Raw genomic sequence first — 27018 nt, 5'->3', positions numbered from 1 at the left:
TAGTATTGAGCATTTATGATATTCCCTAAATATGGTGTATTCTATTAATTGTTATAGTATATTTATAGATCCTTCTGGGCTTTCTGCATACACAGTCACATCATCCATGGATAATGAGCTTTATTTCTTGCTTTCCAATTCTTTTTAAAGACAATACTTCTGTTTCTCATTTGTATTTTTTTTAATGAATTTATTTATTTTGGGCTGCGTTGGGTCTTCATTGCTGCACACAGGCTTTTTCTAGCTGCGGCAAGAGGGGGTTACTCTTTGTTGCAGTCCTCGGGCTTCTCATTGCTGTGGCTTCTCATCGCGGAGCACGGGCTTCAGTAGTTGCGGCATGCAGGCTCAGTAGTTGCAGCTTGTGGGCTCTAGAGCGCAGGCTCAGTAGTTGTGGCGCACGGGCTTAGTTGCTCCGCGGCATGTGGGATCTTCCCGGACCAGGGCTCGAACCCGTGTCCTCTGCATTGACAGGTGGATTATCAACCACTGCGCCACCAGGGAAGCCCCTCCAGTTCTTTTTTTTTAAACATCTTTATTGGAGTATAATTGCTTTACAATGGTGTGTTAGTTTCTGCTGTATAACAAAGTGACGTATACTCCAGTATATAACGTATACTGCAGTTCTTAATAGGTTTAATTTATTTTCCTTACCTTATCGTAATGGCCAGAACCTCCAATACTCCATGTTCGATAGAAGTTGGGTGAGGATGGGGACAAGCAGGCTGAGGGGAAGGCAGGTTTTGTGTCCAGGCTTCTGAGCTTAATGTTCAAACCCTGGGAAGGATGATCGACGGCTTGACCCCCCGGCCCTCACGCCTGTGTCCTCCTCTCTTGCAGTACGTTCACCACAGCCCCGGGAACTCCAAGCGTGGCTTTGGCATAGACTGTGCCATCCTCTCCTGCCAGGTCTATATCTCCCAGATCCTGGTGGCCTCCGCCCTGGGCAGCGTGGTCGATGCGGTTGGGACTGTGCGCGTCATCCCTATGGTGGCCTCTGTGGGCTCTTTCCTGGGCTTCCTGACGGCCACCTTCCTGGTCATCTATCCAGAGGGGTCTGAAGAGGCCAAGGAAGAGCAGAAGGGCCTGTCTTCCCAGGCTCTGGGCGAAGGCGGGAGCAGCAGCATCGAGAAGCCCACAGTCCTGAAGCTGTCCCGGAAGGAGGGCCCGCAAGGGCTCAGGGAGACCGAGTCGATGGTCTGAGCCACACCCCGTGCACACACATTCCAGGGTGGGCAGGGAGGCGGGGAGGGGCGGGGGACACCGCCCCTGCAGGCTGGCTGCTGTGGCCAGCGGCAGTGCAAACCAGACTGGAGGCTCGGTAGTTGGAGGGTAGCTTTGCGCCGCTAGGCAGAAATACCACGTTAATTACTTTTCCCACAATTAAAAAGAATCATTTGAAATCTTTTTTTTTTTTAATCGAAAAGATCTTTTAATTTCAACTTTGTCTTTTACTCTGCAGGTATATTACTCTGCATGGTTTAAAAGTATAAACCAGATTTACAACATAGACCATAAGTGATTTAGAAAAAAATAAGAATTTTGCTATTTCTAAAGTTATAATTGAAAACAAAAAATATCTCATGTATTTTGCTATATCTTATCTGAATTCTTCAGATAGCAGCCATGTAGTCAGTGACTAAAACATTTTTATCCAATTTTTTTCCCTGTGGATGCCTACAGGTATTCGGACGTTCTGTCAGAGCTCATCACATTTTGTTGGTGCTGCAGCTATTGGAGAGTATTTTTCTCTATGATCACTTTAGAAAAAAAAATTTTTTTTTCTTTTTCTTCTTTTTTTTTTTTTTTTCTGAAACTATGGTTTTCTTGGAAGCACAGCATCTCTCTCCTGTTTTCCTGAGAGTCTGCCGCATTGTGCCCGGGCAGCCCCGCTCGTGGGCAGCGGGCAGCAGTAGTAGTGACAGCAAAGCCAGGAGGAGGCAAGGCCCCTGGGTTCTCGTGGGGTGACCAGGGCAACTCACAGGGGCCAATTCCAGACACCCCGCCCAGCGGGCTGGGATGGGCCGCCAGCGCCGGGGTAGCCCTTGAACTAGCAGACCTGCCCCTGCCTGCGGGCCTACCTGGGTGTTGCTGCCCGTGCTCAGCCTTCCTGCCCGTCGTCCTGTCCGAAGCTCCCTGGAGAGGCTGTGATTCTTGCGTTGCACTTTGGTTTGTCTTTAAACCATTTGTGGGGGAAATCACGAGGGCAGAGCTCCCGGTGTGGCTCTGCCCGTGGTGCCCCACCACCAGGCCCACACGCCGGACACTCTGCACTCTTCTGACCTCTGCGCCTGCTCACCCCGCTGGCCACTGGAATCAGAGCCACCTCACAGTGAAGAAGTGGGTCTTGGGATAGAAGGAAGGTCCGGTCCACGGGTCAACTCGGCGCGGTGTTTCTGGTTTCAGCGGAGAATCAAACTCGGGCCCCGGGGAAGCACGGTCGTCACATGCTGCAGCTGTTTGGAAATGCTTTTCAAACCACACTCTCTTTATAACTAAGCAGTTTCTGCTTTTCTTCTTTGGAACGGTCAGTCTAGGTTTACTGATCTCAGGAGAAAGAGGGAGGCCTCCCGCCCGTTACCCGGATAAAGTGAGAGGATTGTAATACTTCGCTGCCTCAAGTTGATGTTTTTTTAAATAAAGTACTTTAAAATGCATGAGAATCATGCTGCAATATGATCATTCTAAAGCAAACATATATTTCAAGATGAAATGAAGCAGTTTTTAAATAAAGTACTTGAATTTTCTGTGTGTTGAAGGGAATAGCTGTGTTTAATGTATTTGACCAGCCTCTGGTCTTGCCCCGTCTCTCCGTTGCTGGTGGCGCTTTGTAGGTTGTGATTTGTGCCCAGGGAGCAGCGGTGCCTGTCCATGTCGGACGTGTCCACAGGCCACGTGTCCTCCCTCAGAAGCCCAGGATCACAGAGAACCGACCAGAAGATGGGAGTGTTTTCGATGACATCATTGCTGGAGCATGGCCTTGGGAATCTCGTGCTTGGACTGGAAGGTCCTTCCCACCACTGAAGGCCCCCTCGGGGTTCCCGAGGCCCCCACTGACCCAGCGGCCATGCGGTGTGTGCTTCTCAACACCCTCCCTCTCGCCCCCGCCCCTCCCCCCAACCAGGCGGGTGCCCCCAGCAGGTCACTTATATGCAATTCAGTGGCCTTCATAGCTTTCGGATGGTAGGTCCTCCTGCTGTGATTCAATCGCAGCCTGCGTTTAGCTGCTCCTCGAGGGGTCTCCTGGCAGCTAGAAAACGGGGAGGCCGGAGAGCAGAGAATATATGGGGGGTGGCGGGGATGGTGGGGAGAGGGCCACCCCTCGCGGGCCCGCCCCTATCCACAGCCAGCGCTCCCTTCCAGACCCAGGGCCCCCAGGGTCCGGCTGGGGCTCGATTTATAGGAGCAAGAGGGGCTTGTGGCTAGACAATCACCTGAAAAGCGTGTTGACCCTGGAGATCTCAGCCTTAAACTTGATCGTGATCTGAACCAGCGAAGACATCAAAGGACATTTGTTGAAGTGACTGTTAGAACCATGCTGGAAAGTGCTTGTGATAAAGGCCCGCGAAGGGAAGGGCGTGGCCACTGTTGGCGGCTCCGTGCAGAAGTGAGTGTGCTGCCATTGGGTACTACAGATTTCAAAGCCCTTGGGATGTTTGTGACCAAAGTGTGTCTTACTGTGTCGGTCTGGGAGGGCAGGTGCCTTGTGGTCTGGATCAGGGGCAGCCACGGAGCCGGCCTGGGGGCGAGCGGGCAAGGCCTGAGCGCTTTCACCTTAGCTCCTTCCTTGCCGGGAGGTTATTCCCAGGTCGCACTGACTTGAAGCTCTGTCGTCACCTTGTGTCTTAAGAAAAGCTGAGCGGCAGGGTGGGCGGGCTGCCTGCACGCGGTGGTCGCTGACCGTGGCTCAGGGCTGTGTGCTTCCTATCGCTGTACCTCAGGGCGACGTGGGGCGACTGCCCCAGAGCGGTCCTCTGTGGCCTGCTAACTCGAAAGGTCCTCTGTCTGGTGCTCCGGCCAAGGGGACTGGTCAGGCTGTGACCAGTGGGCTGTGACAACCCCTGGGTAGGCTGGCCGGGTGGCTGATGCTGGAGAGATGACCCTGGAGTTGGCTTTGTGGGCCCCGGGGGTCTGCGGGCACCGCTCAGGGCCCGGTGTCCCTGAGCAGAGGGCTTGGCAGGGATTTGGTTGGTCGCTGTGTCGTATAAATGGACTTCCTACCAAAATAGGGTAACATAGGTCTGGTTTGCACCCCTGCTTCCCTATAACAGTCCGCTGAGTGGAGAATCTTTCAAAGCAATGCCCCAAACGCGCGGCGGGGGTCTGCCCCGTGCGGGAGCGCTCCCGCGGGGGAGGCTCGAGAGGCCACCGGGGTTGGCCAGGTGGGACCTTGTTCCCGTTCCGTCGGCAGGGTCAGCACTGCGATGTTCCCTGGGGGGCTGGGGGGCCCCTGGGGGGGGGCGACCAGCAGTGTCTCCAGAGGGAGGCAGGACGGCGGGGTCGTTGGCTCCAAATAGTCCTCGGGTGTGTTTTCTTAAAGGCTCGAGTGTGTGGAGACGTAGATCCCTGGCCCCCCAGAACCCCAAGGTGGAGCCTCTGAGAGGCTGCGGGGGCAGGAGTGGCTGGTAGAGCTTGTGGGGAAAGGCCGTCCTCTCTGTCCAGCCTTCGCCTTCTGGGCACCACAGGCCTCTGAAGCCTGGGCTGAAAAACGCTCCAGGAGGTGCCAGCCGATCCCTTGTGCGGCTGAGGGCGCGCAGCAGCCAGTGACGGGGACAGCTGTGCAGAGCAAGGCTGTCAGACACCACATTCTCTGGACATGAGCCACCTTCGAGCTGTTGGGCTTCCACCCGGGCTTCTGTCCACCTTTGGCCGCCCCGGCTGGGAGCGCAGGCAGCCCTGTGAGGGGCCTCCTGGGAAGGTTGCTGCCAGAAACGGACGTGCCCGACTCTCCGTGTTCCATCTGCAGGCGGCTGCTTCTAGGACACACCATCCATCTCCTGCCCGCTTCCGGGCCTGGGCCCTCAGGCCTGCCTGACAGGGCTAACGCGGGGGTCCACCCCCTGAGCGTTCCTGGGGCTCAGCTGTCAGCGGAGTGGTGTCGATTCAGCGCGGCCCTTGGGCACCTGGTACGTTTGGGGGCTGTTGTCATTACCTCCTCGTGGGGGGCCGCCCATCGCCGTCCTGGGCCCTTGGCCAGCCCTTCCTCGGGGGTGGCCGCCTCCGCTGGGCCCTCCACCGAGTTGAGTGCCCACCCTGCCCTCTTGCCATACCCTGGGCTGCCAGGGGCACAGCTCCACGTGCTGTGGACCGAGACTGTCTCTTGGCGGCGGAATGACCCAATTGTTGGAAATGCCTCTTGCTGCCAGAGGAACTCCCCAGGCATCTCGGAACAAAACTTAATTTAGTTCCATTGTGAACTGGCCACAGGACTTTTTTTTTTATCAACTTAATTAAGTTGGAGCACTATAATAGCTCTTGCTGATTTTAGCAGTGATATAAGTGTGTGTTAAACACATAACGTTTTATGAGGAAAAGGGATTATAAAGAAAAGTAATTCGCACATCACTTAATTTTGTATTAGGTGGGCACCAGCGGCCTGGCGTTTGTGTCTTGGTGCGGAGCCCCAGGTCCTGGGGATATACCCAGGCTCTCTGCCCCTTCCCGGTGCGTGAGGTCCTGTCTATGTAACACGCTCACTTTCCGGTGTAGACCAGGCTCTCCCTATGTCTGTTTCGCTCTGTCACTCTGTGGTTGAAACTTAATAAACCTTTCCCTGCCAGGTGACAGCATGGGTGTGTCTGTGTCACTTCTCCAGAACCCCTCCCTCTGCCCTCTTGTGGCTGGGCTGTGGACCCAGGCCCGCCTCCTGCCCTCCTGGAACCTGGGTGGGTCCATTGTGGGGAGGACAGAGACTGCCCTGCTCTGACCAAGGGCTGCCAGTGGGTGTGGACTAGGTAAGGGCTCCTGAAGTGTCCCCAGAGGCTCTCCCAGCCCCAAACCTGAGGGCCCGTGTCAGAACTCCCAGGCCCTCCAGGGCACCTGCCAGAGGTGAGGGGGTTGGGTGGGTGGGTGGGGGTCTCAGCTCGGCCCACCTCACCTGGCTCAGGTGGGCTTCAGGCTGAGCCAGCTGGGGATGATAACCACCCAGCTGCTGGTGACCTGACACAGCTCTTTCAGGCCAGACCCCGAGCTTGGGGCCCCAGGCCAGGTGTGGGCAAATGTCTGGCAGCCCTTCCTTGCCAAGGCCTGTCCTGTTGGGTGGGTAATGGGGTCCTGACAGCTGGTAAGAGAGCCTTCCAGGGAAGCGGGGAAAGCTCAGGAACGGCCCTGGTTACCACCAGCCAGCCAGGGAGCGGCCAAGCTGCCATCAGGCATGGGGTGTGTGCCACACGGACTGGGTGGGACCCTGGGCAGCTGCAAGCCACCTTGCACTTGGCAACAGAAGAAAGGAAGGGGGAGGGGCTCGCCCACGGTCACGCAGCCGGTGAGAGATGAACGCAGGATGGGTCGATTTGTTCCGAGGCTGCTGACCTGCAGTGGGGCGCAGGCTGGCTCTGAGTTGAGGCACTGGGGAGGCCTGCCTGGGGATGCCGGAGGAGCGAAGGGGCCGGCCTGGACCCTCGGCGGGGTGGGGTTGGGGGCGAGATCGCCACGGGGTCCCGGGGTTGTGCCTGGGCATCAGGAGGATGGAAACTGGGAGGCCCTGGCCCTGCGCTTGTGCCCTGAGAGCCCCCGCGGGCAGAACCTGGCCACAGCTCCCTGCCGTGGGGACCAAGGGGGTCGTGCCTCCCTGTCGTGGGGGCTGAAGGGTCCGCGCGTTGCCTCTCCTGCCGCTGTGCAGGCAGCGAGAGGCGGGCCCTCCCCGTGGGGAGGGGCTTGGAGCCAGGGGCCCCGCCCTCATCCTCTTCCCGGCTAAGCGAGCGCGCAGCGCCCCCTGGTGTCCATCCAGCCCCTGCCCAGGATGTGCAAAGCCCGCGAGACGTGGCGCGGGGCCGCCACGCCTCACCTGGCCCAGGTGCAGGCCACTGGCTGGAGGACGCACACACACGGGCGGTAGGTAACGAAAAGCAGTGCCCCAGACCCCGTCCAACCCGCACGCCTCCACATCTGTCCCACATGTGCTAAAGCAGAAACCATCTTTTTTTGTACAAAAATTGGACCACACTATGTAGAGTTTGCAATGTACGTTTTTTTGTTTCGCAAAATAGTTGATCATCTTTCCTTATTAGCACGTATTGGTCTACTACATTGTTTTAACAGTATGAACAGAGGTTTGTTTGTTTTGTTTTGTTTTTTGCGGTACGCGGGCCTCTCACTGTTGTGGCCTCTCCCGTTGCGGAGCACAGTCTCCGGACGCGCAGGCTCAGCGGCCATGGCTCACGGGCCCAGCCATTCTGCGGCCTGTGGGATCTTCCCGGACTGGGGCACGAACCCGTGTTCCCTGCATTGGCAGGCGGACTCTCAACCACTGCGCCACGAGGGAAGCCCCCTGAACAGGGGTTTTTGTTTGGGGTGTTTGTTTCATTTTTATTGGAAAATCAGAAAAAAAAAAGTTGTATTTATGTCTATCTACCTTATCTATTTTCTATCTAAACTGTCTGTCTATACCTTATCTATCTATGTAACAAGTGAGTTCTAAAAACTCACTAATTTGTGTTTCTGGGAAGTATGCTTTAGGATTTTCCTGGGAGTGGGAGAAGAAAAATTTATTAGTGAAGAGAGTTGAATTCTTAGAAATCTCACATTTGGCTTCAAACTCAGTCTAGAGGACACATTGGCTTTAATTAAAAAGCTTTTATATGCTTCCCATTTGCACAGTTCTTTTACATCATTCTGTTACGTGCTTGATTCTGCCAACAAAATGGAGAGACTTATAATTTTTAGATCAGGAAACTGAGCTCTGAGATACCAGGAGGTGCACACACAGTGTCTTTTCCAGGCCCTTAGAAATGATAGAAAACACACATACGCACTCTCAAAGACAAGAGTAGGTCTCTTCCCAGGGTCCCGGAAGGGTGGAGAGCAGCAGGACCCTGAAGAAGGAGAGCCAGCCTGAAGGACCACAGAGGACGTTTGCCGAGTGGGGTGGCGGCAACTAGCATATCCATCACACGCCCTCCTGGCGGTAGGTGACAGATCCAGAGTGACACCGTTCCCGGCACAGCTGCTGCAATGCACATAGGAGACGTCGGCCTCGGCTGGGTCTGCATGGCACAAAGTGAGTAGACCTTTGGTGTCATTTCGTTAATCTGAGCACTGTGCATCAGGAAAGGGTATAATTCAGGCGTCATCATGATTTGCCTCCTTTGTCTCTTTGATGTCAACCTTTATTTTTGCTTAACAAATTAGCTTTCTTGAGGTATAATTTACAGGCAGTAAAATGGACCAATTTTAAGTGTGCCATATGATAAGTTCGGATAAATGTGTAGAGAGTGTAACCAGCACTGTAAGCGTGATATAGTGCTTCAAAAAGTCGAACACACGTCTGGTTAAGATGCAACCCGTTAATTCCACTCCTAGGGATAGACCCAGGCAAAAGAAGACACATGTTCACATAAAAACTTCTGTACACATGTTCACGGCAGCATATTTTGTCCCCCCAAGAAGTTCCCTTGTGCCCCTCTGTAGGCGTTCCCTTCTCCCACCTCCTATGCGTGACAATCACTCGTTTGCTTTTGCTCACTATAGTTTTTGCCTTTTCTTGAGTCTCATATAAATGGAATATAATAGTATGCAGTATTTTGTGATTGGTTTCCCTTATTTAGCGTAATTTTTTTTTTAATTTGTTCATTTTTGGCTGTGGTGGGTCTTCGTTGCTGTGCGCGGGCTTTCTCTAGTTGCGGCGAGCGGGGACTACTCTTCGTTGCAGTGCGGGGGCTTCTCATCGTGGTGGCTTTTCTTCTTGTGGAGCACGGGCTCTAGGCGCGTGGGCTTCAGTAGTTGTGGCACTCGGGCTCAGTAGTTGTGGCGCACAGGCTTAGTTGCTCCACGGCATGTGGGATCTTCCCGGACCAGTGCTCGAACCCGTGTCCCCTGCATTGGCAGGCAGATTCTTAACCACTGCGCCACCAGGGAAGTCCCTAGCATAAATATTTGAGATGCATCCATATTATTGAGGCACCATGAGCTTGTTCCCTCTTATTGCTGAGGAGTATTCCATGAAATGAATGTACTGCAATTTGTTTATCCATTCAACAGTTGATGGACGTTTGGATTGTTTCTAGTTTTGGGTTATTATGAATAAAACTGCTGGGAACATTTGAGTAGGAGACTTGTGTGTATAGTAATGAAATGTACATTTCATTTCTCTTCGATAAATACCTGAGAGGGATTGGTGAGTCAAATGACCAGCTGGTGAGTATGTATATTTTTAACTTTATAAAAACTGCCAAACTCTTTTCTGATGGGTTTGAGAACGGGCTCTACCATTTTGCGTTCCCACAGTCAAACGAATGAGGGCTCTGGTCTCTGCACATCCTTGTCAGCATCCTAGTCAGCGTAGTTTAAAAAATTTTAGCCACTCTATGGGTGGTGTAATGGTGTCCCATTGTGGTTTTAATCTGCATTTCCTTAGATGTTAAGCATCTTTTCCTGTGTTTGCAATTTGTATATCTTTAGTGAAATGTCTAACCTAGTTTTTTTGTCCTGTTTTTTAGTTGGTTTGTTTTCCTTGTTGAGTTTTACGGATACAAGTCTTTTATCAGATATATATTTTGTAAATATTTTCTCCCAGTCTGTGAGAGAAAGCAGTCTGCCTTGTTCCTGATTGCACAGTGAAAACATTCAGTCTTCACCAGTAAGTACTGTGTTTGCTGTGGGTTTTTTGGTAGCCGCTCTTTACCCAGTTGAAGAAGTTTCTTTCTATTCCTAGTTTGCTGAGAGTTCTTAACATGAATGGATGTTGAATTATGTCAAATACTCTTTCTGAATCTGTTGAGATGAACTTGTGTTTTCTCTTTTTGCATTTGTTAAGATGGTGAATTACATCAATTGGTCTTGAATATTAAACCAACTTTGCATTCCTGCGATGAATTCCACTTGATCTTAAGGTAATGTCCTCTTTATGTATTGCTAGATTTGGTTTTCTAAACTGTTTGTAAAGATTTTAATGTTTATGAGGGAAATTAGTCTGTATTTTTTTTCTTTGTAATGTCTTGTCTGGTTTTGGTAGCAAGGTAATGTTAGTCTCATAAATGAGATAGTAAGCATTCAACTCCTCTTCTGTTTTTATGAAAAAAATTATCGTAGAATTTGTATTATTTATTCCTTATATATTTGGAAGAATTCATCGGTGAATTCTTTATATCATTTTCTTCCTGTGAAGGTTTTAAATTATGGGTTAAATTTCTATATCGTAAATAAGCCTATTCAGTTATCTATTTCTTCTTAAATGAGCTTTGGTTGTTTATATCTTTCACATAAATTTTCCATTCCATCTATGTTGTCAAATTTATTGGTATCAAATTCAAAAATATTCCCTAATTCTTTTTTAACAGCCGTAGAATCTGTAGTCTTGTTTTTTTGTCGTTGTTGTTTTTTTCTGGGGGCACGCGGGCCTCTCACTGTTGTGGCCTCTCCCGTTGTGAAGCACAGGCTCCAGACGCGCAGGCTCAGCGGCCATGGCTCACGGGCCCAGCCGCTCTGCGGCATGTGGGATCCTCCCGGACCGGGCCACGAACCCGTGTCCCCTGCATCGGCAGGCGGACTCTCAACCACTGCGCCACCAGGGAAGCCCCTGTAGTCTTGTTTTTTAAGTGAGGTGAATTTACATACAGTGACACACACAGGTGCAAGTGTGCAATTCCATGAGCGTTTTGACAAATACCTACACCTGAGTAACTAACAAACACTCGATCTGCATGGAATAATTCCTTCATTCCAGAGAATGCTCTCTTGATGCCTTCCAGATCAATCCCCCACACACCCCGTACCACAGGCAACCGCTGATTATGAATTCAATCACCATGGACTGCTTTTCTCTGTTTTGAACTTCTATAAATGGAAACGGTTCGTAGCCTTTGTGTCTGTCTACTTTTGCTCAGCATTAGTGAAGTGTCTTTTGCCTATTTTTTAATTGAGTGTTTGTCTTCTTTTTGATTTGTAGGAGGTCTTTATATATTCTGGATACAAGTCTTTGTCGGATGTAGCACTGTCTGTGGTTTCTCTTTTCACCACATTAATGGTGTATTTTGATGAATCCAATATATTAACTTTTTCTTTTGTATTTAGCACTTTTTATATCATTTCTAAGAAATCTTTGTCTATACCAAGGTTTCAGAGATATTCTCCTATTCTTGCTTCTAGAGCTTTATAGCTTTACATTTAGGTGAACCACCTTGAATTAAATTTTGTGTAGTGAGATAAGGGTTGTACAGTGAGATGAGGGTTGAGTTTTTTTCTCTTTTCCACTAATTGCAGCACTGTTTTTTTAAAAAGACTTGCCTTAGTGAATTGTCTTGAAATTTTTGTTGCATGTCACCTGACTGTACACTTATGTGTCTAGGCCCTACATTTTGTTCCATTGATTGTTTATCCTGAGTCTTAATTACTGTATCTTTTAGTAAAGCTTTAAATCACATAGTGTGAGTCCTCTGGCTTTGATCTTCTTTTGAAGGGTTATCGTGACTATTCTACTTTGCATTTCCAAATATATCCATATATCTATATCGATATTGTACAAGGTGTTCGTCCTCTCCAAGTTGACCCAGTAGATTCCATTTAATCCCAATCCAAGTCCCAACACAACTTTAATAAATATATATTGACAACTATATCTATTTTAAAGTTGTGTTGGGATTTGGATTGGGATTAAATGGAATCTGTCGGGTCGACTTGGAGAGAACGAACATCTTTACAATATTTAACCTTCCAGTCCATTAACATGGTGTATCTTTTCATTTATTTAGGTCTTTTAAAATTTCTCTCAGCAATGTTTTTGAATTTTCAGTGCACAGGTCTGACACATCTTAAATTTATTCCTATTTGATGTGTCCTTAATTCTATTGTAAGTAGTATTTTTACATTTTCCAATTGTTTGCTGTTAGAATTTGTTTTATATTGATCTTGAGCTGTGACCTTGCTAAATTTGCTTACTTTCCTAATTTAAAAAAATAGATTCTTTTCAGGATTTATGTAAACAATCATCATTGCCTGTGAATAAGTGTACTTTTCCCCTTCTTTTATTTTTCTTGCCTGACTGTGATGACTGGAACCTCCAGGACCATGCTGAATAGGAGGGATGAAAGTGAACATCCTTGCCTTGTTTCCAATCTTAGAGGGAAAGCAATTAGACTTTCACTATTAAGGATGTTTTTTGCTGTAGGTTTCTTGTAGATGCCCTTTATCAGTTTGAGGAAGTTCTCTTCTATTCTTAGTTTGCCAAGGTATTTTATCATGAGTGTTTTGTCAATTTTTTTCCTGCATCTATTGAGATGATCATTGTGGCTTTTGTGCTTTTTTTTTTATTTTTATTTTTTTGTTGTCCTTTATTTTGCTAATATGTTGAATTATATAGCTTGGTTTTCAAATGTTAAATTAACCTTGTATTCCTGGGACAAACACCACTTGGTCATGCTATATTATCCTTTAAAAATATTACTGGATTCAATTTGCTAATATTTTGTTCAGGAATTTTGTGTCTATGTTCATGAGGAGAACTGATCTGTACTTTTATTTTCTTGTAAGATCACTGTCAGATTTTAGAACAGGGTCATGCTGGTCTCCTGAAGTGAGTTGGAAAGTGTCCTCCCCTCTATTCTTCTGAAAGTTTCTATGGAATTTTAGTATTCCATCCTTTTGTTAGAATTCACTAATGAAATCAACTGGGCCTAGAATTTTCTTTGTGAGATCTTTGACGAAAGTCAACTTCTTCATAGATATAGGAATATTCAGATTTTCAACTACTTCTTGCATTGATTTCATAAAGTTGTTTTTTAAGAAATTTATACATTTCATCTAAGCTGTCAAGTATATTGCCATAAAGTTTTTCACGATATCCTTTTGCTGGCTATAAGATTTCATCCTCTGTCTCATTTGTGATATTGGTAACTTGTGTTTGCTTTTTTTTTTTTTTTCTTCTTGATCAGTTTTGCTAGAGTGTACCTATTATTTTTAAGCACCAATTTTTGGCTTTATTGATTCTGTTTTCCATTTCATTGATATTTGGTCTTATCTTTATTATTTCCTCCTTTCCTTGTTTTGGATTAAATGTTTTTATTTTTCTGTATTCTTATAATGGAAATTCAGATTGTTGACTTTAAACCTTCTAGTAGAGGCATTTCAAGCTATAATTTTTCTTCTGAGCACTGCTTTAGCTGCATCCCATAAATTTTGAGATATTGTGTTTTCACTGTCATTGAGCTGAAAATATTTTATAATTTCCCTTGTGATTTTTTTTTTAGACCCATGGGTTATTTGCAAGTATGTTGTTTAACTTCCAAGATAATTTTAATATGGAGATTTTTGTGTAATTATTGCTGTTGATTTTTTAACAATTAATTAGAGGTTTTTTAAAAATATAATTTATTTATTTATTTAGGCTGCGCCTGGTCTTAGTTGCAGCATACAGGATCTTTACTTGCAGCATGCACACTCCTTAGATGTGGCATGCAGACTTCTTAGATGAGCATGTGAACTCTTAGTTGCAGCATGCATGCGGGATCTAGTTCCCCGACCAGGGATCGAACCCGGGCCCCCTGCTTTGGGAGCGCAGAGTCTTACCCACTGGACCACCAGGGAAGTCCCTGAGTTCTAATTTAATTTTGGCATGGTCTGAGAACATTTTCTGTGATTTAAATCTTTTCCAAGTTGTGGTCCAGCATACGTTCTAGCTTGATGAACACCCCACGTGCACTTGAAAAGAACAGATATTCTGCTATTGTTGAGCATAGTGTTCTGTAATGTCAGGTCACATTGGTTGATAGTGTCGAATCTTCTATAGCCTTGCTAATTTTTTCTTTGCTTGTTCTATCAGTTCCTGAGAGCAGTGTGTTAAAATCTCCAATGAGAGTGGATGTCTGTTTTCTCCTCCAGTTGTACCATGTCTGCATCACATATCTTGAATCTCTATTATTAAATGCGTATACACATAGGATCATTATGTCATCTTGATGTACTGACCTTCTCATCCTCATGCACATCCCTGTTTGTTTCTTGTAAATATACCTTCAGTTGAAGTCTGTCTTGCCTGATATTAACAGCTCTACCAGCCTTATGCTCATCATTTGCAGGGTATACGTTTTTCATCCTTTCGCTCTTATTCCATTTGCATTTTTATATTTAAAGTGCAGCTTCTACAGATGACATGTAGTTGGCCTCTCCCCTGTGTTGGTCTCTGCTCTTATTCTAAGGATGCTTGTCTTTGGGTTCAGGACCATCTCATCATGAGATCTTAAACTTAGTTATATCTGCAAAGATCCTTTTGCCAAATAAGGTCACAATTACAGGTTCCAGAGGCTAAGACATGGGCATATCTTTCTTTTTTTTTTATTTTATAAATTTATTTATTTTTGGCTGCATTGGGTCTTCGTTGCTGCACGCGGGCTTTTCTCCAGTTGTGGTGAGCGGACACTGCTCTTTGTTATGGTGCGCGGGCTTCTCATTGCAGTGGCTTCTCTTGTGGAGCACGGGCTCTAGGCACGCGGGCTTCAGTCGTTGTGGCACACGGGCTCAGTAGTTGTGGTTCGAGGGCTCTAGAGCGCAGGCTCAGTAGTTGTGGCTCGAGGGCTCTAGAGCGTAGGCTCGGTAGTTGTGGCGCACGGGCTTAGTTGTTCCGTGGCATGTGGGACCTTCCCGGACCAGGGCTTGAACCCGTGTCCCCTGCATTGGCAGGCGGATTCTTAACCACTGCGCCACCAGGGAAGTCCCTGCAAGAAATATGATACAAACATTTGCAGGCAGCGGCCACAGCAGGGCAACTTTGCCTGGTTTTCCAACTGTGCCCTCCCTAGTCATGTGGATAAAACACCTCTTCGTCTTCCTAAGGAATCCCCTAGAAAGGGACCAAAGTCCTGCACTTGTAATTCAGATGTTACAATCACATCCAATACCAAGGTTGTCATTTGAGAGCAACCAGTGCATTCGCATCTTCCGAGAACAAATCAAAATTATTTCCTGTGGGCTTCCCTGGTGGCGTAGTGGTTGAGAGTCCGCCTGCTGATGCAGAGGATGCAGGTTCGTGCCCCGGTCCGGGAAGATCCCACATGCCGTGGAGCGGCTGGGCCCATGAGCCACGGCCGCTGAGCCTGCGCATCCGGAGCCTGTGCTCTGTAATGGGAGCGGCCGCGGCAGTGAGAGGCCCACGTACCGCAAAAAAAAAAAAAAAAAAAAAAAAAAAAATTTCCTGTGACCAGGGAGTGGGTTGAGCTTTTGATTGTCATCGTGGTGCCGTGCCAGCCCCCAAACCAAGCTTTCTTGTCTATTGTCTGAAATACGGCTGGAGAGCTGAAATTATATTAAACGAACTTCTAGTTCAAGATAAACACTTTTTTGGGTACCAATTTAATTCCGGTTTCTAAAGCTGAGGTAGGGAAGGCATCATTGTCTGTTTAATGAATTCTGGCTCATTTTGGGCCTTCCCACGACAAATCATTCATCATGGAATCTCTCCAAAGCACAGAGGAAACACCGAAGGCATAAAAGCGCCCTTTTCATTTCCACAAACTCCACTGGCAAGATTCTTTTTACATAAATACAGAACTACACACTTGCACCAGCCAATTTATTCCCCTTTTAACTTGTTCACCTCTTTTTCCTCTTTTATATAAAGGATCATTTCCTAAAAGCCTCTGATTTTTCTGTACTCATTTCAGTTGCAATCACTGTCAAATAAGATCTTGGAAATTATCACCAAGAATAAAGGAAATGAAAAGTCTGCATTAAAGTAACTTGACAGGTGCTTAGAATGAATAAGAACAAATCCAAAATGATCCTGTATTAATTTTTTCCGGGGTTAATATTTTTCTTATTGAAGTATAGTTGATTTACAGTGTTGTGTTAGTTACTGCTGTATAGCAGCAAAGTGATTCAGTTATACATACATACACACTTTTTAAAAATATTCTTTTCCATATGGTTTATCATAAGATACTGAATACAGTTCCCTGTGCTCCACCGTAGGACCTTGTTGTCCATCCATTCTGTATGTAATAGTTTGTATCTGCTCATCCCAAACTCCCAGTCCATCCCTCCCTCAACCCTCTGCCCCTCGGCAGCCACGGGTCTGTTCTCTGTGTCCGTGAGTCTGTTTCTGTTTCGTAGATAGATTCATTTGTGCCATATTTTAGATTCCACATATAAGTGATATCATATGGTATTTGTCTTTCTCTTTCTGACTTACTTCACTTAGTATAATAATCTCTAGTTGCATCCATGTGGCATTTCATTGTTTTATGGCTGAGTGATAGTCCATTGTGTGTGTATGTGTATGTATGTATGTATATATATATATATATATATATATACCACATCTTCTTTATTCATTTATCTGTTGATGGACATTTAGGTTGTTTCCATGTCTTGGCTGTTGTGAGTAGTGCTGCTATGAACATTGGGGTGCCTGTATCTTTTTGAATTAGTTTTGTCGGAATATATGCCCAGGAGTGGGATTGCTGGGTCATACGGTGCTTCTATTTTTAGTTTTGTAAGGAACCTCCATACTGTTCTCCATAGTGGCTGTATCAATTGACATTCCCACCAACAGTGTAGGGGTGGGGGGGGGCTCCCTTTTCTCCACACCGTCTCCAGCATTTGTTATCTGTCAACTTCTGAATGTTGGCCATTCTGACGGGTGTGAGGTGCTACCTTACTGTTGTTTGGATTTGCATTTCTCTAATGATTGGTGATGCTGAGCAGGCCTGGATTATTCTAAAGTGCCGCCACCAGTTAATGTTGGATAAAGTAAGGAAACTGCACAGCAGTGTTTTAGTAAAAAAGAGAATTTATTACCAACGCGGTGAAAATACCTGGTTACCTGTGGGTTGGAATTCAATAATTTATGTGGGTTTCTGACAGGCTTTTCCTCTAATTTCTCACGCGTTTACAGAAGCAGGATTCCACCTTCTGCCGTTTGCTGCTGGCCTAGTCCTCCATCTAGAAGTCAGTCAGGGGAACACACCCTCCCCAGAAGGACAGACTTGGTGGGTGGAGGGCGGATTAGGCCACCTGGCTGTTCTCCGCACGTCTCAGAACATTGCAAAATGTCAGTCAGTGAGCAGACCCTCCAGAATGCTTGGGTTCTGCAGACGCCTCTGAAGCCTGGCTGTGTGCTAGGGGCCTGACAGAGACCCTCACAGACCTCTCAGGGTGAGCGAGGTCCGGCGTGATGTCTATCCAAGTCCCCAGAGCCCAGAGGGAGGGTCCGCAGCCAGCCCCCTGTGGCAGAGCGCATCACGGGCCCACAGGGGACGGGCCTCGGGCCTTCACGCAGTGCAGCCGTGCCAACACCTCCCTCGCTGACAATTAGGGGACGATAGCTCAACGGTAATGGTAAAAATGTACAAAAGGTCCCTTCTGCAAATATTTATAGCTAGTAAGATAAGAGCAGAGCTAGTATTATCCTCAGTTAAATAATAAGGCACCATCTACATATACGTACACGCTGTGCACCTAGGATGCAGATGCAGTGGAAACAGACACGAGTATCTGGTAAGAGTTTGTGCTATTTTAGATGGAACGCCAACCTTTGGTCGAAAACAAGTCTCTAGGTTGTTTCATTATAAAAAACGTTGCATTAGTTAAAAGGAAAAAACCCAGCGCTTGCGTCAGCTCGCCCAGCCCTGTCCAGACAGCCTCAACCCAGTGTTGTCCCCCTCCCTGGGCAGGCGCTGGTCACCTGCTCTGTCGGGGGACAGCAAGGGCAGGCACAAACCTGTTCAACCACAACGTGGTCATTTAAAATACACTGCTTCTGATGAGCTTTGCTGGGAACAAGAGGTCAGTGTCTGGCTGTCGGGCTCCTGTAAATCTGGTGCTTGCTATTTGGTGAGTGAGTGAAGTGGAGGAAAAGCAAGACCCGAGGTCTGCAGGTCACGGGTGCTCCGGCTAAACCACTCCCAGATGGCCTGGTCCTGGCCCAGGTCGTGGATTCTGGAGCCGTCTAGACAGCACAGGGTGACTTCTCAGCAGAGGCTGCCTGACAGGCACCCCAGCCTGAAACGGTCCAGTTTAATCAGCTAAGTCCAGGAGAGAAAGTGCGACACTATCGGTCTCATAACTGAGGCCAGAGAGCCAAACAGGCCCCCGCAGAGGAGCCCGCGCAGTGCCCCCCGCCCCAGGCTCAGACCCGCCTTCTCTGGGGAGGTGCCAGGAGCCGGCAGAAGGCGCATCCCTCGCTCACAGGGCACACGCGCCCTCAGTTACTCGACCTTCCAGATGGCAATCTTCCCCTCGTCGCGGCCGGACCCGCTCAGCACGTATCTGTCCTCCGCGGAGCACAGGGTCTTCACCGTGTCCGCGTGGGCCACCAGCTCCTTCTCTACCGTCTTCCTCTCGGCATCGATCACGTAGATTTTCCCTTTGGATCTCCCCTGCGACAGCCCTGTGCCGCCCACCCAGATCTGCTGAGGAGAAACAGGCACCACACAAGCAGCCCACTCAGAGGTGTGCGGCGCTCTCTCGGGCACCCCCAGACCCACGTCCTTCCCGGCCAGGCCTTGATCAGCAGCCCCGGGGCCGCCTTACCTGCTTCTTCACCCTGATCATGCAGTTGATCTTGGAGCAGTCCTGCAGGTGGATCCTCTGCGGGGGCTGGGCGAGGTCCTGCAGGCTCCAAACGTAGATGTCGTCGTACCCGGCACAGGCCGCCCAGAGCTGCTCCTGCTAAAGTGGAACGGATCACGACGTGGGCAGTGGCAGCCCAGTGGCACGGGGGCGCCGGCCCAACCTGACGCACGGGCTTACCTCGGGCATGAGCTGGAAACCCAGGAAGGAGGTGCTTATCTCTTTAAAGTTCTCACCAATCTTCAGTTCTTGATGAAGAGATCCAGCCGTGGTCACGACCACGATACTGTTACTGGTACCTGCAGGGTGGAAGGGCCAGCATGAGGGGCAGGGAGAGCGAACTCGGAGCACAGGGATGAAAGTGCCGTGAGAGCTGCAGTGTGACCTGCAGTGTGACCGGCGGGGCCACAGCTCCTGTACCACGTCTGACCATGGTGTCAGCATCTGTAACTGTAGCTGCCCCGTAGCACCTTCGCCTTTTCTTGCAGGGACACTCAGACCATTAGCCCCATTTTTACCGAGGAGGAAGCGGTTGGAGTCCAGCGCCCTCTCCTGAGGCTTTCGGAACCCTTCCTGCCACGGTTGTTTGGCATTTCCTATCACTTGAGGCCACGGCATCTGCTACCCCCGGCGGTGAGGATTAGAACTCTAGGTGATGGTGTCCCGCCATGGGACACGTCTCTCTGTTTAAGCTCTTCTCTGTCTCTTTCTATTACTCACTCCAGCAAACCAAGAGTTTCCACATCATGAGAGCTACAGGCCATCAAAATTAGTACCGCAGGGAGGAGGTCAGATCAAGGCTACAGGGGAGACGGAGTCAGGTTCAAAGAAAGGTGAAGAGCTGCAGGGCTGTCCTCTCTTGGCTTTTATTGCCTGCGTCCTCCACCTCCCGCCCTGTGCTGAGGCCACCAGGACAGGAGGACACAGCCCTGCCCTCAGGCAGTGCCATCTGGCTCCAGAGGGAGGGGGTACGAGTCCCCAAGGTGGGCTCCGGCTTCCTGTCACGGTGGGTGGACTCCAGGTCCACAGAGAAATGACCCCTCTGTCCTTGGCTGCCCTCAGGACTCGGAAGCTCAGCTGGGTTCTCAGTCGCAGGTGGCGAGAGGCCGCCCATACCTCTCTTTCCTGAGACCTAATAAGCAAACCCCAGCATACCTCCTTTTATCCCGAGATGCCATTATCCACTTGGACTAATTAACAGGCCCCTAGGATGCCGCTGCCTGTTAGCAAGACCTGGGTGGCAGGAAGTCCTGCCAAGAGGCGCTAATGCCCCCGGGGGCGTGCCGACCAGCATGCTCGCCGCCCGCCAACACTGCACAGGGCGGAGTTCACAGCGACCCTGCTTGTGCGAGTACGGAGGGGCCCTGCTGCACACGTTACGAGGGATGGGGGCGACAGATGTGGGTGAGACCGATCACTGTCCTCGAGGTGGGCCAGGTACCCAAAGGGAAGGTGCCCCTGCCGTGGGCGGTGGAAGGGAGGAGGACCTGGGGAGAGCTTTGTCCACGAGATCCGGGGAAGCGGTCCTCTGGGGTAACTGTCACCAACCCTCACACTCATGGACGCTCCAAGGCCCACTTTCTGCCTCTCACATCTCCCAGCCGTCAGCGTGCTCTCCTGTGGGAGGGATGGTATTTCCATCTCACTTTTCAGATGAAGAAACAGAGACTCCAAGAGTGCAGGGGACCAGCCCAAAGTGACCAGTCATCGGTGACAACACCTGGATTTGAACCTGAATGCACACGGAGGCTGCAGCCTGAACCACAGGTGTGCCAGCAACATCACAGAGCAGACCTCCGGCCACAGGGAGCAGGGACGGGGTCCGCACCCTCCCAGAAACGTCAGGCCTGGGGGAGGGGCAGTGCTGCAGTAAAGGCAGCTTCCATCCAGATGCAGGGAAGGCATGCAGGGTCTGAAATACTGGGACGGAAGTAGAAAGGGAAGCCGGGGACCCTCAGGATCACCTCGCCTGAGGAGTCAGAGGTGTCGCCTGTCCCCCACCACACACACTCTCAGGCCACACCTCAGTGCCCACAGACCACAGCTGATGAGTGACCAAGGCTTTAGCTGTTACCCTTGTTTAGATAAAGACTTGGAACAACACTTCACAGCAAACACTGTCTTTTACCCAGAGAAGCCCTGCTTTCCTCTTGTCCTTTTCTCATTGTTGTTAACTAGGAAAACTACTTACTGTATACGTTAAGTTGAAAAATAAGAGGGATTCCATCCTGAAAACAAGGCTATGCATCCTCATCCTAATCTGTTACGTCTCTCACTATATTTAACAGGCAACTTTTGGTCCAAAATGCATCCATGGATGGACAGACACACATCTGACAGTCACTGGAGATCAACCAAAGCTGAGGGATATGGTCTTTGAAAGAAAAGAAAGACACTCAGTGAGCTGCACAGTTACCTAGGTTTCCTCTGACGGGACTTCCCGGCTCTTTGTGGGGCACTGGGGGATAAAAATTCTAGCTGTACGTAGCAGGCCATCTTGGTTGAGGATATAGTTTGGGGCTGCTGCTGCCATTGTGGCTGGAAATAGAGGGGGGATATCTCCCAAATGAGGGATCCCCAAAATGCATGTATAAATTCTCCTCAAATCCTTGGCTGACTCCCAAACTCTGTATAAACAGCAGAACTGGAGCATTCAAGACTTGAAAAGAGCTCCCCAGGGCTACAGAGATAAGAGTTCAAAGTTCTAGCTCATCCCTGTAGGAAAGCCTTGGTATATACCTTGGGCATTCCTCGAAACCCTAAAAGGGCCATGCTGTAAGAACAAAGACCACATACCAGGACTAAGGTCAAAACTGAAATATACTCACCCTAGAAAATCCTAAGACCAAGCCTCTCCACAGGATCAAGATGATCTGTCAGTAATTTAATGACCTTCTAGAACAAGACTTAAGGATATAGTCCAGAGTCTCCTCAGCATGTCATTAACAATATCCAGGATGCAGTGAAAATTACTACACATGTGAAGCTTGAAGATGCGACTAAAAACCAACAGGAAACACAGTAGACAGAAGCAGACCCACAGATGATCCAGTATCCAGCAGACAAGGACTTTAGACCAACAATTACAAATATGTTTTAAAACTTAGAGAAAGATATGGAGAGGATAAGTGAAGAATATAGGATTTAGGAGAGAAAATCAAAGTTCTTTATAAAATAAATGGAAGTTCTAGAACTAAAATGAAAACTTGCTGGATAGGTTTAACAGCAGACAGGACACAGAAGAAGAAAGGTTCAGGTCTTAGCCAGACTAAAGCACACAAGAAAAAGAAGGAAAAAATTATAGCAGTGCCTGAGACCTGTGGGACATTATCAGATGGTCTAACTAATATATAATTATATATAATTATAATATATATATTACTAATATATAATTAGAATCCCAGAAGACACGGAGAGAGAATGGGCAAGAGAAATAATGGAAGAGGTAATGGTTATGTTTTCCCCAAATTCAAGAGGGTAAATGCAAGCAAGATAAACACAAAGCCCTTCACACCCAAGCACACTAGTCCAACTCATGCAAACCAGAGACAGAATCTTAAAAGCAGCCGCAGAAACCACATTATATTCAGCAGAACAGGGGGAATGATGGCCGACCTCCCATCAGGAACAAGCTAAGCTGCAAGACACTGGAATGATATCTCCAGTGTGCCGGGAAAAAAATAAAAACTACCAGCCTAGAATCTGTTTACAACAGACTCATATCATAAGAAATACTACAGGAAATTCTTAAGGCTAAGGGGCAATGATGCAAGATGGAAACCTGGATTTTAAAAAGGAGTGAAGCCCAACCAGAAATGGTAAATATATGGGCAAAAATAATTTTTTTCTTAATTTCTTTGAAAGACCATTGAACACTTAGGCAAAATTTTTTAAAATAGGTTTATCACAATCATAGAAATAAAATACTGCATTTAACAACAATAGGAAAGGGAGAGAAAGAGGTGAATAGAATTAATTTTACTGCTGTGCTCTGTGTCCATTATACATGAAGTGGTGTGTAACAGTTATTTAAAGTAGATTGTGAAAAGATAAGGTTGCACATTGAAATCCTTAAAGCAACCACTAAGAAGTGGAACAAAAAACACAGAGCTAGGGACTTCCCGGGCAGTCCAGTGGTTAAAACTCCACACTTCCACTGCAGGGGGCGTGGGTTCGATCCCTGGGGCTGGGGAACTAAGATCCCACATGCTGCGTGGCATGGCACCCCCCCCCACCAAGAAAACCAAACATAGAGCTAAAAAGACAATAAAGAAGATTAACTTGAATTTAAAAGCAGTCTAAAATAAGGCAGGAAAGGAGGAACAAAAGAAAAAAGTACAGATGTGAAAAATGGAAAAAAAAATAAGTAGGGTACACTCAACCATATGATTAATCGCCTTGAAAGTGAGTAGACTGATTGGCACAGGATATGAATAGACATTTCTCTGAAGAAGACACACAGATGGCAAGTAGTCCATGAAAAGATGCTCTACATCAAGAGCCATCGGAGAAATGCAACCAGACCCGCAATGAGATGCCACTTCACGCCCACCAGGATGATTACGATAAAAAAGAAAGATAGGGGCTTCCCTGGTGGCACAGTGGTTGAGAGTCCGCCTGCCGATGCAGGGAACACGGGTTCGTGCCCCGGTCCGGGAAGATCCCACATGCCACGGAGCAGCTGGGCCTGTGAGCCATGGCCGCTGAGCCTGCGTGTCCAGAGCCTGTGCTCCGCAACGGGAGGGGCCACAACAGTGAGAGGCCCGCGCACCGCAAAAAAAAAAAAAAAAAAAAAAAGATAATAACAAGTTCTGCTGAGGATGGGGAGGAACTGGAAGCCTCATATACCACTGGTGGGGATATAAAACGGTGTGGCAGCTTTGGAAAAGAATGACAGGAGAGCCGATAACCAAGCTGTAGCATTCATGCAATAAAAAGAATGAGCTATTGCTACTCAAACACTGTGGATGAATCCTAAAAACATCATGTTGCCTGAACTGAGCCAGATGAAAAGAACACATGCTGTAGAGCCCATTTATAGAAAGTTCAGGAACAAGCAAAACAAATCCATAACAGAATTCAGAAGTTGTTTCCCTCGAGTGGGGGCCACCTGGAAAGGGGCACAGAGGGACCAGCAGTGGTGATGGAAATGTTCTGTCTTGATTGTCGGGTGGTTATGTGGTGTATACTTTCGTCAAGACACAACAAATTGAACAGTATGGTACTGGCACAAAAACAGAAATGTAGATCAATGGAACAGGATAGAGATGCCAGAGATAAACCCACGCACCTATGGTCACCTAATCTATGACAGGGGAGGCAAGAATATACAATGGAGGAAAGCCAGTCGCTTCAATAAGTGGTGCTGGGAAAACTGGACAGCTACGTGTAAATCAATGAACTTAGAACATTTTCTAACACCATACACAAAACTGAACTCAAAATGGATTAAGGACCTAAATGTAAGGCCAGACACTTTTTATAAAACTTTCAGAGGGAAACATAGGCAGAACACTCTTTGACATAAACTGCAGCAAGATCTTTTTTGACCCACCTCCTAGAGTAATGAAAATAAAAACAAAAATAAACAAATGGGATCTAATGAAACTTAAAAGCTTTAGCACAGCAAAGGAAACCATAAACAAAAAAGACAACCCTCAGAATGGGAGAAAATATTTGCAAACGAAGCAACCGACAAGGGATTAATTTCCAAAATGTACAAACAACTCATGCAGCTCAATATCAAACAAATAACCCAATCAAAAAATGGGCAGAAGATCTAAATAGACATTCCTCCTAAGTAGACATACAGATGGCCAAAAAACACATGAAAGACACTCAGCATCACTCACTATCAGAGAAATGCAAATCAAACTACAATGAAGTATCACCTCACACCACTAAGAATGGCTATCATCAAAAAATCTACAGGGCTTCCCTGGTGGCGCAGTGGTTGAGAGTCCGCCTGCCGATGCAGGGGACACGGGTTCGAGCCCTGGCCTGGGAAGATCCCACATGCCACGGAGCAACTAAGCCCATGCACTACAACTACTGAGCCTGTGAGCCACAACTACTGAGCCCTCATGCCGCAACTACTGAAGCCTGCGCACCTAGAGCCTGTGCTCCCCAACAAGAAGCCACCGCAATGAGAAGCAGCCCGCGCACCGCAACAGAGTAGCCCCCGCTCACCGCAACTAGAGAAAAGCCCACGTGTGTCAATGCAGACCCAATGCAGCCAAAAATAAATAAGTATATTAATTAATTTTAAAAAATCTACAAACAATAAATGCTGGAGAGGGTGTGGAGAAAAGGGAACCCTCCTATACAGTTGGTGGGAATGTAAGTTGATACAGCCACTATGGAGAACAGTATGGAGGTTCCTTAAAAAACTAAAAGTAGAACTGCCATATGACCCAGCAGTACCACTCCTGGGCATATACCCAGAGAAAACCGTAATTTGAAACAAGATACATGCACCCAGTGTTCATTGCAGCACTATTTACAATAGCCAGGACACGGAAGCAACCTAAATGTCCATCAACAGAGGAATGGATAAAGAAGATGTGGTACATACATACAGTGGGGTATTACTCAGCCATAAAAAAGAACAAAATAATGCCATTTGCAGCAATATGAATGGACCTAGAGATTGTCATACTGAGTAAGTCAGAAAGAGAAAGACAAATACCATGTGATATCACTTACATGTGGAATCTAAAAAAAAAAGGTACAAATGAACTTATTTACAAAACAGAAGTAGAGTCACAGATATAGAAAATAAACTTATGGTTACCAGGGGATGGGGGTGGGGATAAATTGGGAGATGGGATTGACATATACACACTACTATATATAAAATAGAACTAATAAGAACCTACTGTATAGCACAGGGAACTCTACTCGATACTCTGTAATGGCCTATATGGGAAAAGAATCTAAAAAAAAAGTGGATGTATATATATAACTGATTCACTTTGCTGTAACCTGAAATTAACACAACACTGTAAATCAACTATACTCCAATAAAAATTAAAAACACAACAAACTGTACATACATTTTGTGCATCTCATCATACGTAAAACATGCTTCAAGGGCTTCCCTGGTGGCACGGTGGTTGAGGGTCTGCCTGCCGATGCAGGGGACGCGGGTTCGTGCCCCGGTCCGGGAGGATCCCACGTGCCGCGGAGCGGCTGGGCCCGTGAGCCATGGCCGCTGAGCCTGCGCGTCCGGAGCCTGTGCTCCGCAACTGGAGAGGCCACAACAGTGAGAGGCCCGCGTACCGCAAAAAAAAAAAAAAAAGCTTCAATTTAAAAAAAGTGTTCACGACCATCACCCACGTTACCTGGCATACACCAGGGAAGACTTCAAAGTGCAGGCAACCTCTGTGCGGCGATGCTCAGAAAATGCAGAACCCACGCCACCAGGCACAACGTCTGTACCTCCCCGTCACACCCCGAAGTGGCCCCCTCCGACCCACAGGCGTCCCCGGCCGAGGTCTGTGCTGGGAGGGGCAGAGGGGAGCACACAGCACGGCTGGGGAGACGTCACCCGCACGCAAACAGGCTGCCGGGAGGAGTGGCAACGGCCCCCCGGGGCACGGCGAGAGCAGAGACGAGGAGCAGGAGGGGAGGCCGCGCAGGGCGTAGGGCGGCCGGGGATGCAGCCAACTCAGGAGGGGCGTGGGGAGCCGCGTGCGTCCAGAAGGAACCAGGGTTTCACAGTCAGAGTTGGAAACGCGTGTGGCAGAGGAAAGGGGCCTTGGCTCCCCTGCCGTTAGCCAGGAGCCACGGGCAGGGACCAAGCACTTACAACACCAGAGGCGGCCGCCGTGCAGTCTGATGGCCGAGAGCCCATCGCCCGGCAGCTGGAACCTGCTGGTCACCCGCAGGGAGCTCGCGTTCCAGGCCAGGACTGTCCCGTCCGCGCTGCACGAGTACACAGTGCTGTGGGGTGAACACACGTGCAGGCGCTTAACTGTGGCCCTGAGAACACCGTGTGCCTTTTCAAGTTCCCACCAGGTAAAGCATACACAACACGGCCAGTGAGAGACGCCAGTGCCGTCAGGGTGGCGGGTTTCTGAGCGCCCCCCGCCCACCCCGGCACCTCCAACATGGCTACTGGCTCCGCCAGGAATTGTGAGCAGAACCGTAAAGGACTGTTAGCTAAAATCCACCCCTCCCGCCAGGGGCCCGGAATGGCACACGCCCCCTCCAAGCTCAAGTCCACGGATCAACACGGCGTCAGTGACTGGCAGCCGCGGGGAGGCGGGCTCAGCTAGTGCCGCGCACGGCCCTTCCCCCACC

At 48.4% G+C, this 27018-nt stretch overlaps 2 protein-coding genes across 6 annotated transcripts in view; one reads left to right on the top strand and one right to left on the bottom strand.

Annotated features, from left to right (window-relative positions):
* The window catches only part of SLC45A4 (solute carrier family 45 member 4), a 74021-nt gene extending 72314 nt beyond the window's left edge, over positions 1 to 1707 (top strand). For both annotated transcript variants that reach the window (XM_060115595.1, XM_060115594.1), the window contains one exon: positions 838 to 1707. In XM_060115595.1, coding sequence (XP_059971578.1) covers positions 838 to 1200 — 363 coding nt within the window. In that variant the 3' untranslated portion in view covers positions 1201 to 1707. The remainder of the gene's footprint in view (positions 1 to 837) is intronic.
* Positions 1708 to 16946: 15239 nt separating this feature from the next.
* The window catches only part of DENND3 (DENN domain containing 3), a 58378-nt gene continuing 48306 nt past the window's right edge, over positions 16947 to 27018 (bottom strand). For 2 of the 4 annotated variants that reach the window (XM_060115590.1, XM_060115593.1), the window contains exons 20-23: positions 26525 to 26658; positions 18895 to 19013; positions 18676 to 18813; positions 16947 to 18554 (exon numbers count right to left, since the gene is read on the bottom strand). In XM_060115590.1, coding sequence (XP_059971573.1) covers positions 18351 to 18554; positions 18676 to 18813; positions 18895 to 19013; positions 26525 to 26658 — 595 coding nt within the window. In that variant the 3' untranslated portion in view covers positions 16947 to 18350. The remainder of the gene's footprint in view (positions 18555 to 18675; positions 18814 to 18894; positions 19014 to 26524; positions 26659 to 27018) is intronic. The other 2 variants (XM_060115591.1, XM_060115592.1) reach the window with 2 other exon arrangements.

This window comes from Mesoplodon densirostris, chromosome 13 (genome assembly GCF_025265405.1).
Source record: "Mesoplodon densirostris isolate mMesDen1 chromosome 13, mMesDen1 primary haplotype, whole genome shotgun sequence".
Classification (NCBI taxonomy): Eukaryota; Metazoa; Chordata; class Mammalia; order Artiodactyla; family Ziphiidae; genus Mesoplodon; species Mesoplodon densirostris.
Note: the sequence above shows the minus strand (reverse complement) of the source record. Positions and strands in the feature narration are given on the sequence as shown.